Here is a 13,975-nt window from a genome sequence, read left to right as displayed (position 1 = left end):
TGGTTGGAAATAGAAGTAAGGGTTGTACAATCAAACCTCAACTTCATTTAAAAATATGTCGGAAAGAGATACTTCCCTTTGTATTGAACTGCGTACGGTTGGGAGGCAGCAGTGGGATGTTGTAAATAGTTGAACTCATATACTAGAGTTTTTCTATCAGGGAGTAGTTTGCTCGTTCTGTTTTCCATGTAGGAAGAAAAGTGATCTTTAGAGAAATGTCAGTTTTACTTATTACATTAACTTTTAAAGGATTGTGTTTTGCAATTGAGGCAGTCGCCTCTGAAATGGCGTTACCAAATTATTAGCGCTGGGTGCATAGGAGTTTGTGCGTATATTCTATGGCACTTGGAGGTATGTAGATCATTCCCTTATCGACATGGGAGGATTACGTTGTTATTTGATACAACCTATGCATCGTATGATTATTGTGTTTCTTAAAATATAGGAACCCTGTATACCACTTGGTATAAGTGGAGCCCTTATAATGAGGTTGCGTCTACTTGGGAATAGGAGGATGTTTTTTCGCTCACAGTTTCCAAACATAATGGAAGAAAGTAAGGGCGAATTCCAAGGACGGAATTCCTTTTGTTAGGGGGGAAGAATGTAATACCCCTAATTTTAAAAGGATAGTCTCGATATTTATTTATTTGTTTTAATTGTATTTTTAATTATTTAATTGATTATTTGACTAATTGCTTATGTATTTAATTGAATTAGGTATTACTTAATTATTTGATTATGTGTCTATGTATTATTTGTATTTGTCTATGTGTTAATTACTTAATTAGATTATGTGATTAAATGGTATTTTGATTAATTGTAAATTAAATGTTTTCTTTTCTTTTATTATTTTCTTTTATTTTTCTTTTATGGTTATGGTTAGTAGTAATGGGCCAACCAATTGGGTCTCATAGACTACTTGGATAGGAGGTTGGATGGGTACAAATTATTACCCATGGATAGTTGTGAGTATATATATATATTATATACATATATAAAAGGGAAAGTAATTGATTAATTACTTTTATAGTAACTTGGGTACTAATATTTAATCTGATGTATATGTTTTATATTTAAATAATAAAAATATACATAGATTTTATACGTTTTATGTTTTAAGTTACTTTATAATATTATGATAACTTAAGTATTAGTGGATAATCCATTAATAAATAATGGAATGTGTATAATTTATTTATTTAACAAAGATATACATAAATTATATACGTAACATATTTTACTTACCTTTTAAATATATATAAAAGAGAAAGTAATTTATTAATTACTTTTATGGTAATTTGGGTAGTAATATTTAATCTGATGTATATGTTTTATATTTAAATAATAAAAATATACATAGATTTGATATATTTTGAGTTACTTTATAATATTATGGTAACTTAAGTATTATTGGATAATTCATTAATAAATAATGGGATGTATATAATTTATTTATTTAATAAAAATATACATAAATTATATACGTAACATATTTTACTTACTTTTTTAATATATATAAAAGGAAAAATAATTTGATAATTACTTTTATGGTAACTTGGTTAGTAATATTCAATCTGATGTATATGTTTTATATTTAAATAATAAAAATATATATAGATTTGATACGTGTTATGTTTTATGTTACTTTATAATATTATGGTAGCTTAAGTATTATTGGATAATCCATTAATAAATAATGGGATGTGTATAATTATTTATTTAATAAAGATATACATAAATTATATACGTAACATATTTCACTTACCTTTTTAATATTTTAATATTTATTTTTGTAATTTGACTTGAATTGGGAAAAGGGTTAGGGTTATTTTATTTAGCCCATAAATATATAGCTATAGGTTGTAAAATGGGGTTAGAAAAATTCACGTGATATATTCTAGAGAGAGAGAGTTAGAGAGGGAATGAGGAAAAGGAAAGAAGGAGGAGAAAAACCCTGTAAAGAGAAGATCAAGGAAGAAAAAGTGTAACTTTCGATCCGAAAGTTTAAGACAAGTTCTTCTTCTATCTCTTTCCCTTTGATTCGTGTTTCTATGCATGCCTAGGAAATTCCAGGATTTATTAAACACAAAAAATTAAATAATTATGTATGTTTAATTGAATTAGAAAATAGGTTTTATGAAATTGGTTCGTATCTGTTCTTGTGTTATGAATTAATAAATGCATGATTTTGATTTGATTTTCGGTGTGAATTTTAATATATTAACATTATGTATTTTTCATATCTATGGAATGATGGAACGTAGAAACATGTCTAGGATTCCTGAACATTAAATATGAACTAGGTTTGGGTTAAAATAAATTTAAATAGTCTCAATCATAATGATACTTGCTATTTGAATGTTTTAAACATACGAATGGATTTAATCTTTTAAAATGTTTTAGCAATTAAGATTAAATGTGTAGGATGAATTGGATATGGAGAATGCTTATTTGACGGTATAATAAAATATCATCATGTATAAGATTCAGTTTGTGTAGGACATATGATATAGGAAGTTTAAATAAATAATAAGTTATTCCTATTTTGTGATAACTTGATATCATATTATCATAGTTATTTCTGGATTGTTTGATGTATTTCCTTAATCGTTAAATCAATTGTTGGATTGTGTGGTTTAATGCACCGGTATGAGATAGTGGCATTTTAGGGACGGATTAACTTATCAGTTAAGTCCTACCTATTTTATATAACGGAATGGATTAACTAAAATGTTAAGTCCTACTTATATTCAAGTCAGGTCAGCTGAACAAGTTGAATGACTTATGGAGGATTAATTTATTATATAAGAGAATGGATTAACTAAAATGTTAAGTCCTACTTATATTCAAGTCAGGTCAGCTGAACAAGTTGAATGACTTATGGAGGATTAATTTATATTGGATAGGATGGTTACTAGATTTTATATATATAAGTATGGTGCTATGATATGAGCTTGAGTCTCAGGATCAGTGGTTAGGGCGCGTATATCGCCAGGGATGTCTAGCTAGATATAGTGTAGTTATGTACCCTGATAAGTCTAGGTACTCATGCCCACTACATGTGCATTTTGCATGTTGCCTACTATTCAGGTTAAGACAACCCTATAGTCTAGTGAGGTTCCTTTAGTGTGTGTATATATATATATATACGGACTACTAGTTACTGTTGGATTGACTAGGATGTATACGTGTATCGGATCTCTGCTTGGACTGTAGTAGAGTAGAACTTGTTTGTGGGCCTGACCCACCATTATTTTCCAAGTGTTCGTCAAGAGTAGAGGTTGTTCGTGCTGAGCGGGGATCAATCTACTTTATTCTTCCGATGCTACATAGGAGTTCTTTTATAATTCAGTTTCCTGATTTAGACAGTTATTGCTGTCATTTGTTTAGTTTGGATTTTTTTAGGGGTCCACACAATATGGATTCTCAAGTTGTATTTTGGAGGATCAGTTGTATCAGAAGAGTTTATTAATCAATGGAAATATATTATGAGGTTTATTATTAGATTATCATTTTAGTTTCTTGTCAGTATTTTATTATTCTTCTTTATTCTTTTGTACTCTATGTTCGTTTATTGCCGATTTGTTTTTGATATCCTCGAGTATTCGAGCGTGGGCCTGGCCAACCTGCATTCGGAACTCGGAGGTATCACAGTTTTGTTCTTGGGCTTCTCCCCAAAAAGTCTCATACCAATTGGAGATGACACACCTACATATAAGCATTTCACCTGTCCCTAGGCGATGTGGAATTATGCACGCGTAACTCACCAGTGTGGTAGCCTGTCAGTCTCTCGCACCCGCCCATGGCACACCCGCCCACTGGGTCATCACAATCCACCGCCCTTGGAAGCCCGACGTCCCCGTCGGCACACTTCCGACTGGGTCAGGCTCTGATATCATTTTAATTTAAAAATAGAACCTTAAAGACCCAGCTAGTGAGAGTACAAAATTCCTGGACATAGCCTAACCTCAGATACATGACCCTGCAAAATTTCAGAATCTAACTCTTAATAGTTTTTCTGTACTCTCCCTTTCAGTGCTGAAAAATAATATTTTTTCATGTTTAAATTTCGTAAAACTAACAAACAGTCATTTAAAAATCTAGATTTCAGCACAAAAAAGATCATTATACCTAAAACTAATATTCTGGAATTTAACATAATTTTTGAAATATTTAAAATATTTTTCCTTAATCTTCTAATGTAAAACTAATGAAAAAAATAATAATTAAATATATTATTTTATTCTGGCTGAACTCGGGTTTGGGCCCAACAGACTGAGCTTGGCAAGTGGGCTCCAATAGTAATTTCCAATAGCCAAAACATTATTTCACATCAACACACTCTCCCCTACTCTCTGCCACCGAGTGTGGGTTTATTCATAGGATCCAAAAGTGGATCTCTTTTACACTCCACAGTTCTGCAATTTCCCATCCACTACAATCTGATATCTACCCAAAAGTGATACAAGTCCTTTTGGCTAAAAACTTCCACTGCTCAACTATGTGTGTGTAGCATATATAACACTATTATATATATATATATATACACACACACATCAAAACAGATCCTCTATTCAATTAATACCATAATTACATATATTTATATGTACTCACGCATACAATCACAAACATAACTGTAAGCTAATATTAATAATCATCCTAATACCCAATATATTGAAACATGTAACTTTCAAATCAATTTATATTAATACAATAATAACATAGCCAATCTTTAATTATAACATTAACAAGATCAATAATTAAAATTTATGTAACTAAATTATATTTAATCCTTTTACAATACATAATCCTCTTAATCATGCCCAATTAAATTCAAATCAACTTACACAACATATACTAATTTAATCCTAAACATAGTTAGGAATAATATCTCTATAATTTATTTAAACACACCAATTAGATTTTTAAAATTCACCGCATTCAAGTTCTATAATCAAGTTTTAAGCATATATAAAAATACAATGCAAGATTAACTTGCCTGGAAATTGCTAAACCTTCCTTTTACGTAATTGCCTGACCACCGTCCTTTCTCCTGGCTACTACAGAAGATAGGAAGTATCAGTAACTTCTCTTTCTCTCTTTCTCTCTCTCTCTTTCTTGTTTTATTTCTTTCTTTTACGTAATAGAATAATAGAACTTATATAAATATAAGAATATCGGTAGGTGAGCTAATTTAGGATCCTCTTTAAAATTTCAACTTTTAAAAAGGTAACCTATTAATTCCAATATACCTTAAAAAGTCAACTAGATAAATAATATTCAAATAAATAAATAAATACGGGTCTTACATTCTACCCTCCTAAAAAGAAATTTCGTCCTCGAAATTTGCGTACCTTATTCAAAGAAATGTGGATACTTTTCCTTCATTTTAGACTATAGCTTCCAAGTAGCCTCTCTCTCATCCTGATGATTCCACTGCACCTTCACTAGAGTTATCTCTGCCCGCCTCAACTGTTTCACCATACGATCAACAATGCGAACAGGCGTCTCAACATAGGTTGTATTAGAGCACAACTGAACCTCTGTGCAGTCAACAGCCTGGGTTTCATCCCTCAAGCACCTACTCAACATGGATACATGGAAGAGTTTGGGTGGTAAAGCCAATCTATAAGCCACTTCCCTAACCCTCTCTGTGATCTCAAAAGGTCCAATAAATCGAGGAGCTAGTTTCCATTTCTTCCTAAAAAATCTCGTAACCCCTTTCATTGGTGATACTTTTAAGAACACTAAGTCTCCCACACTAAACTCCAAAGCTCAATGGCGTCGATCTGTATAACTCTTCTGTTGACTCTAAGCTGTGCGAAGTGGATCTTAAATGATGGCAACCTTTTTCGTAGTCTCTTGCACCAACTCTAGCCCCAAAAAACTACTATCACAAACCTCGGCCCAACATACAGTTGAACGACAAGGTCTAGCATAAAGTGCCTCATACAGTGCCATACCGATACTAGCCTGATAGCTGTTATTATAAGTGAACTCAACCAGTGGAATGTGATCCTCCCAACTGCCCCAAAAATCTAGCGCACAAGCACAAAGCATAACCTCCAGCACCTGAATGACCCTCTTGGACTGGCCATCGGTCTGAGGATGAAAAGCAGTACTCAAACTCAAACGAGTACCAAAAGCTGCATGGAAACTACCTTAAAACCGAGATGAAAAACGAGGATCACGATCTGAAACAATAGACACCGGCACTCCATGGAACTTAACTATGTATCAGAGCCTGACCCAGCTAGAAGTGTGCCGATGAGGACGTCGGGCCTCTAAGGGGGGTGGATTATAATGACCCTGTGGGCGGGTGTGCCATGGGCAAGTGCAAAAGACACTGTCAGGCTACCACACTGGTGAGCTGCGGGTGCACAAGTCCCACATCGCCTGGGAAAGGGAAAGGTGAAGTGCTTATATGTAAGTGTGTCAACTCCAATTGGTATGAGGCTTTTTAGGGTGAAGCCCAAGAGCAAAACCGTGTGGGCTCAGGCCCAAAGTGGACAATATTATACTATGTGGTGGAGTGGGTCGTTACACTTAGCGTATCATATGAGGAGGAGAACTAGATGCTACATGAGATGATGGTGCATCTAAAAGAGTGCGTGACTCCATTTGAGGCTTATGAATGACAATGTCGGTTCTAGCACGCTTTGGAGGTTTATGAGATGCAATCATTTTGCCCTTAGCTTCCTTGGACAACTTAGAGCCATTTGATCTTTAGAGAATTTTACTTTGATGGTTTAAAATTCTTTTAGGAATTTTGTCGAACACTTAGTGTGCAACCCCAAAAGTGTTCTTCACAAAGCTTGATTTTAAATATTTTAATCCCCAAAAATCAATGACCAATGAGCACCACAATTCACAACATAACAAATCAACTCCCAAAGTCTTCAATATCTTCACCATAATAAGTTTTTCAACAAAAATCAACCAATCCTTAAAACAAGCTTAAACCTAACCTTTAATTTCTCAATCTCAATACCAAATCTCCTCCACAATATAAGATGATATAATCAAGATCAACAATATGAAATTTAGGATAAAATTATGATGATTACTCAATAAACATGCATAAAGATGATATGAGAGTATGTAGATGAAAAAGGAAAGTGAGGGTGAGAGAAATGCCAAAAATGTGCAACCAACAAGGGTTTCAAGACCCAACAACACTCAAATAGTGATATATAAGTGCCCAAGTGCGACGCCTTGAACCTGTTCAAGGGGGTGGAACCGGTTCAAGTCTAGCAGTTTTAAATTCAAGAAATCTTGCATTCTTGAACCGATTCAAGTCATCCAGACTTGAATGCTTAGAGGCAAAAGTGTTTAAATTTTCACAAATTTTCTTTAATAATGATCTTTAAACATTTGAACAACAAAACCAAAACACAAAACTTCTAAAAATCTAAAGAAAAACAAAATCTTTTTGGATTTTGAAAATTTTGAATCAATAATATATATTTTTTATATAAAAATGAGGAGATGAAACTCATAAATTTCAAATCAGCACAAGCATCAAAATTTGCAGAGAGTTTATGAATATTCATGAACATAAATGCATGACACCACAAAATTATCAATAATTTTCAACTCTCAAAAGGCAATCACAATATGATTTTTTTTCCATAAATGGTGGTGTAACATAGAATAAAAATAAGAGTGAAATTACAGATGCATAGAGGGCATACCCTCAGTCAAAACAAAATTAGCCAAAATTAGAATGAGAAGGCCCACTTCCAATATAAAGATGTAAATAACAACCTAAGCTGAAACAAGGTCATTGAGAGTTGCATTTTGGACATCTAGACACTCCATAAGAGTGTGTTTAGTAGCAGCATCAGGTGGCAATGCATTGTTGCTATGAAGCCTAGCATTCCTCTCCCTCCAAATATGCTATAAAGTTGCAGCAAACAAGGATTTCAAAGTTCTAGAAAATCTATAGAGTTGATGCATCCATTGGAACAGATCCCACATAGATTGAACCATAGAAAACTGGTCCATATCCCACCTAAGCCCATCCCCCATTCATGCCCAGAAGGCATGAGTAAAAAATCATGAGACAAGAAGATGATCTATGTTATTAATATCCTGCTGGCAATTAGAACACCTAGCAGCCAATTGGATTTTCCTCTTCTGCAAGTTGCACATAGAAGGTAGCTTATCTAACATCACAAAAAATGTTGTAGTTAACCACCTAGGCCTTGCCTTATTCCAACATAGCTTGAACCACTGCACTTCTTCAATAACATTTGATCTGTGGTTAATAGTGTCAATAATAAAATACCACTCGCAATAGAATGAATCATTTGCAGGATATGGCTACTTAGAGGGTGTCGAACCTCAGGGACTATGGTGGTATATGTTTATTTAAGATACCTATCATGAGGTTTGCTCTTTTCATGACAAAATGCAAGTAAAAAGGTCCAAAGAGATTTGATAATGGAATATTGATACATTGAGGTATATTGAAGGTTTACTCAAATGAATTCCGAATTGATAAAGGCATATTGTTCACAACAGCTATATTCAGTTTTGTGAAGTATGTGACAGCACACTCGATTTCCTATAGCCAATGTCAAGGGCATGTTTGTCTTGACGCACATCTTAATATCCATATAACATTTGTATGTGAAGCTACATTGTGTATTTGAGCCCAAATACTTAATGAGACAGACCTATCAAAGTGACAACAGTGTGTTTGTAACTATTTTGTCAAAAGACAATTGTAGGGGCAATACTATAATTCTGAGTGTATCTACAAAATGCTGACATGTGTAATATGGTCCTCAAGTGAGAATATATTTACAACTTTACATTTCTTAGGGTGTAAGATCCAAGAGGCAATTCTAATAAATATATATATATTGATATAGTGAGCGGTGTACTAAATGCTTTTCAAGGTGAGTTGGTAAGGGGCAAAATAGTACTATTACCTTTATAATGTCAGAACAACTCTCCTCACGAATTGGAGGGCCTTAGCTCATTCCTATCCATTTACTTTAGGGTTGCATCAGTAGGGGTTTGTGTTGGACCAAGAGGGGGGTGAATTGGTTGATGAGCGCTGAATATTGCATATTCGAGTCCCTAAATTTATGTATGTTAAGGCCTAAAGTGATACTTTTATCCTTCGTTAGACTGATTTATGTTTAATGTGTGTTTGTAGGTACTTTCCTAGAGAAATGGTTAAAATAGGGACTTTATGATGATATCAAAGCTTACAGAGTCAATGCCGGTCATCTAGAGCAAGCCGTGATCTTAAATGGTGAAGTTTGGAAGAATTCAAGAACCAAAGCTCGAGCCCAAGTCTTGAGACTCGAGCTCTGTAAGAAAAAGAAGAAAAATTAACAAGGCATTGAAGCTCAAGCCTTGTACCTTCAGAGCTCAAGCCCTTATCAAGGGTGTTCGAGCCTTACCTCATGGTGCTCGAGCCTTGACCCTTAAGCTCGAGCACAAGGTGTCGGAATTTGAAGAGTTGATTTAATGGAAGAACCAAGCCCTCAGGGTCTCGTGCCAAACCTCAGGGATCGAGCACCATCATTTAAAGCTCAAGCCTTGAGTACCCAAAGCTCGAGCCTAAAAAGCTTAGATCGAGCAATGTTAAAAGAGATGAATCCCAAAAATATTCTAAGTGTTGAAGGAAAAGACGCTTCGGAAAATAATTGAAGAAATTTGGCTACGTGTCAAATTGAAGATCGAGCACCATTCCTTAAAGCTCGAGCAATAATCTAATGAAGCTCGAGCCTTGTTCCCAAAGCTCGAGCCTGAACCTCAAAGCTTAAGCTCCACTTCCTAAAGCTCGAGCCTTCTATGACAAATCAGATTTAAGTTATGGGATTATTTTCTTTACAAGTTGTATCTCATTCTAGATGGGCCAAAAGACCTAAAAGCCCACCAAACCCTTGTTTTCTTCTACAAAAAAAGGCATAGGCCTTGATAGAATGGGGTTCCAAGTTCCTTTTTCTCGTATAATTCAGATGTGGTGGCGGCTTTTAGGATTTCCATAACCTTAGAAGGCGAAAATCCTGAGAAGAGAAGTGTTGTCCATGACGATGGAGATGACTACAACACAGATAATATTCGGCATCATCATGAGTAGCTAATTCCTATCTTAGGGCACTAATGTAACCCAATCTAGTACTATAGTTTGATTGTTTTAACTGTGGGATATTTTTAATGTATATTATGTTTTTTATTATATGACTATGAGCAATTGAGACAAATCAATTAGATTTAATGTTTTAAATAGTTCTTAAATTGTTCTTACATTGTCTTAGATATAACTGTTCTATTCTCAACCTATTCTTGTTGGACAGTATCTGGCGAAGCCCTGCTAGACATAAGAATAGAGGTCATGTAATGGTATTCCAACGTTTTTTTTATAAAAGAATATTTTCATAGTCCATGCTTAGGAAAGATGAATTGTTTACAAATTAGTTAAAGTAGGCAAAGTAGGTAGGTGGATAGTCCATGCTAACCGCAGATAGGTTATAGTTAACTGAATTTTATAAAACATCTTTCTTTAAAATCTGATTAAAATATAAAATATAATTTGATTAAATCCCAGAGTTGAAACAGTTAACCATAGTATGAAGGTTGAAGTGAAGTCAAAGCCATAAAACCTTTCTCTCTCTGATTACTTTAGTTTAATTTTAGTTTATAATCGTGACAACCAATTGAATAATTCAACCAGTTACCTATAAACCAATAAAGATTAGTTAGAAGCGGAACATAATAACTCATCTCCTTGTGGGTTCGACACCCTCTCTATAGTGCTATCCTATAAAGATTCGTATTATTGCGAGTGGTTATTTATAATTGAAGTAAAAAGACACACAATAATTTTTAGCGTCGTTGCCGGGGAGATTTGTTATTAGTTTAGTTTTTTAATTAGTTCTACTTTTGGTTTACCAGTCTTTGGACTTTTTGATATCTCACCTTAATTCTTTTTCTTTTCAGGTACAGGAAATTAGCAGTGAGAACAAAGACGGTTAAGGGATAAAAAGCTTCGGTTTATTAAACCTTTTGTGAGTTTTTACTATTTTCTTTTACTTGGAAAATTTTATTTTTGTTACTATTAGGATTAGTGGATTTAGTGCATGTTAACTCGCCATACTCAGTCAAAACCTTTAGTGCATGATCCTGAAATAGAGAGAACTCTTAGTCAATTAAGAAAACTTAAAAAAAAATTAAATTCAATAAGAAGTTCCTTTGATAACATGGCTGATAATCGTGATGCACCGGGTAATGGCAATGGTAATGGTAATGGTCATGGAGAACGGGTGCCACCTGTTCTTCCACAACCACAATTGAGGGACCATTTTATTCCTACCACATATACTTCCCCTTTGTGCTTTATATTTCTGGATGCTGATGCAATCCATTTTGAGATCAAGCCTGCTATGATCCAAATGCTTCCTACCTTCCATGGGTTTGCAACAGAGGATCCTTATAAGCACTTGGATGTATTCTTGGAATTGTGTTCGACTACCAAGTTGACCACTCTTACCAATGATTCATTCAGGATGCGATTTTTCCAATTTTCTCTCAAGGACAAAGCAAGAACGTGGTTGCAGTCTTTTCTGGTGAGTGCTCAAATGTGACGCGTTTTAGCACTTAAGCGAGGGTATTTTAGTCCATTAATCTATCTCTATTTTTCCGTTTTAGTACTTATTTGTGTTTTTGTCTATTTTAGGTCAATAAGGTTCAAACGGGCTAAAATAGTCCATTACAGCCTTTTTGGAGTCAAGCAAAAGTTCCGAGAAGATTCCAGAAAAATTCAAAAAAAGGTCAAAAATGCTGAATGTTTGGATGGATTGAGAATTTTTGGATGGATCGAAGATATTTTGGATCGATCGAAAATACACTGGCAGCGAGCTGTCTTATTCCCGTATGCTTGAACTACACCTACCACATAGTTGCGGGATTAGATATTTTAAGGGCTTATTTTCTAAATTGTTCACTACTCCAAGGACCTTTTATAAAAGGGGAATTGAACCAATTTGTAATAAATCTTTTGTCTTCAATTTTATTTTAATTTTATTTTATCTTTCTAAAAAAGTTAGAGATTAGGGTTAGAAGAAAAGAGAGGAGTGAAGGCTCCAAGAACAAATCTCAAGATCTACACACACTCTCTCTCTAGAATTCAACAAAGAAGAAGAGGAAGAAAATGGAGCCATGTTTGGGGATTGCCCTTAAGGGTTCCAAGATCACACCCACTGTAATACCCCAAAAATTAAAAAGGATAAAATTGGGATTTAAATTTCATTCTATGTGCATTTTTGTCTATTGATTTTGTAATTGTTGTATTTTGTTTATTTTATTTAATTATTTGTAAATTGTTAATTGTGTATTTGTAATTCCTTATTTGGTTAATTATTTTCTTTATTTGAATTATGGTTTGTTTAGTTATCTGAGTTATTGTATTATTTGTTTTATTTGAAATTGTATTTTAAATGCCTTATTTGGTTAATTATTTAATTGTCTTTAATAAGTGCTTAAGTAGAAGTTGAATTAACAGTTTTCAGTTAGGGTTTCTTGGAGCCGTCATACAAGTATTTAAAGTGTATGTGACTTAAGTTTATGGGCCGACTCTAGTTTAACTAGGGTTCTGCCTTAGCTCTAGTTTAATTAGGGTTTTCTAAAGGCCTATATATATATAGTTTAATTAGGGTTTTCTAAAGGCCTATATATATACGTGTATGAGTTTCACTAAGGGTTTTGGAAGAACCCTATTCACGGCACAGTAAAAATAGAACGTAACAAAGAGAGAGTTGAAAGAACAGAGGCAATTGTAAGAGCTACCAAGGACAAGAATAGAGAGGGTCAATTGAGGGTTGTGGTGGATTAGATCACACCCATAGGAGGGTTGAAGGAAGTTAGTAGTTGCCAGAAACTTAGAGACGACGCCGAGATTTCATAACTGAAATCACAGGCAAGTTCTTCTCTTTCTCCTTCTCTTTGGCTCGTGTTCTGTGCACCTAGATAATCTCTAGGGTTTAATCAATCAATAACTGGAAGTTATATGTTTAATATATGTTATATGAATGATCTGTTTGCCATAAATTCAAATCTGTTTACAGTTCATGTATGGTTACTCCCAGTTTTGTTCTTAAAAGCATATTAAGTTCTGTTGTAATGTTTGTTACTGTACTTGCTTCCATCTTCTATAAAAGAACCATGGGGATGTTAATGGGGTGATAGAAGACTTTAGGTTCAGTATTATGAAGGAACAGAGGGGTTGGAATGGAGATGTGGTTGCAAAATAGTTTCAGTGTTGTCCCTAAAGCATGTCTAGTTCGGTAGCAAATTTGATCTATGTAATTGATTTAAATGGTTAAAATCAAACCTTTGGGATGCTAGTGGATATTAATAAGACCCTTAGGATCAGTTTTTGAAACCAACTGAAGGGCAGAGACATGCCGAAGAAGAAGCAGAAAGTCAGAACGGGGACAGAGGCTCTCAAAGGAGGTGAGAGCCGGCTCCATGGATGTGGGAGCCGGCTCCCATACTCATTGAGCCGGCTCTAAATTCTATAGAGCCGGCTCCAGGCTCAAAAAGAGCCTGCTCTTGGAATTTAGAGTAGGCTCTTTCAAATAGTGGTTTTCTGAATTTTTTTTTACGATCTGTTTGCAACTGTTGGAGCATGGGAACAGTTTGGATGGGTCTGGGTCTACACAGAGGTATTAAGAAATTTGTTTTGGGTGTAATTAAGACCTTAAGTTGATTAAAGTTGACCTCTAAGTCAATGGGATAAACAGTATAAAATTAAGGAATTTTCTATGCTGTTAACGGATGGAAGAGAAATAAATTGCTTAATTAAATTTCAGCAATTGTTATGGGATTTAGTAAGTTTTTAAAACTTATTTTATATGCACGGTGAAGTATTTTAATTAACCAATTGGACTTGTGGCATAGTGTATGGCTCTGTGCTAAAAGATGAAACAGAATACGAGTATACAACTTAATATGC

General features: G+C 34.2%; 1 protein-coding gene across 1 annotated transcript; it reads right to left on the bottom strand.

The window, feature by feature from the left end:
- Window positions 1-5,394: 5,394 nt before the first annotated feature.
- On the bottom strand, window positions 5,395-5,727 carry LOC132309081 (uncharacterized). The gene has a single exon (XM_059807434.1). It carries the CDS (start codon window positions 5,725-5,727, stop codon window positions 5,395-5,397), a length of 333 nt encoding a protein of 110 aa, XP_059663417.1.
- Between the last annotated feature and the right edge of the window lie 8,248 nt (window positions 5,728-13,975).

This window comes from Cornus florida, unplaced genomic scaffold (assembly GCF_030987335.1).
Source record: "Cornus florida cultivar Cherokee Brave unplaced genomic scaffold, ASM3098733v1 CherokeeBrave_3.0.0_Hap2_Chr05, whole genome shotgun sequence".
In the NCBI taxonomy this organism is placed as follows: Eukaryota; Viridiplantae; Streptophyta; class Magnoliopsida; order Cornales; family Cornaceae; genus Cornus; species Cornus florida.
Note: the sequence above shows the minus strand (reverse complement) of the source record. Positions and strands in the feature narration are given on the sequence as shown.

Bases quoted from the DNA above. Each gene is read 5' to 3' on its own strand.
- LOC132309081 (XM_059807434.1), bottom strand. From the start codon at position 5,727: ATGAAAGGGGTTACGAGATTTTTTAGGAAGAAATGGAAACTAGCTCCT.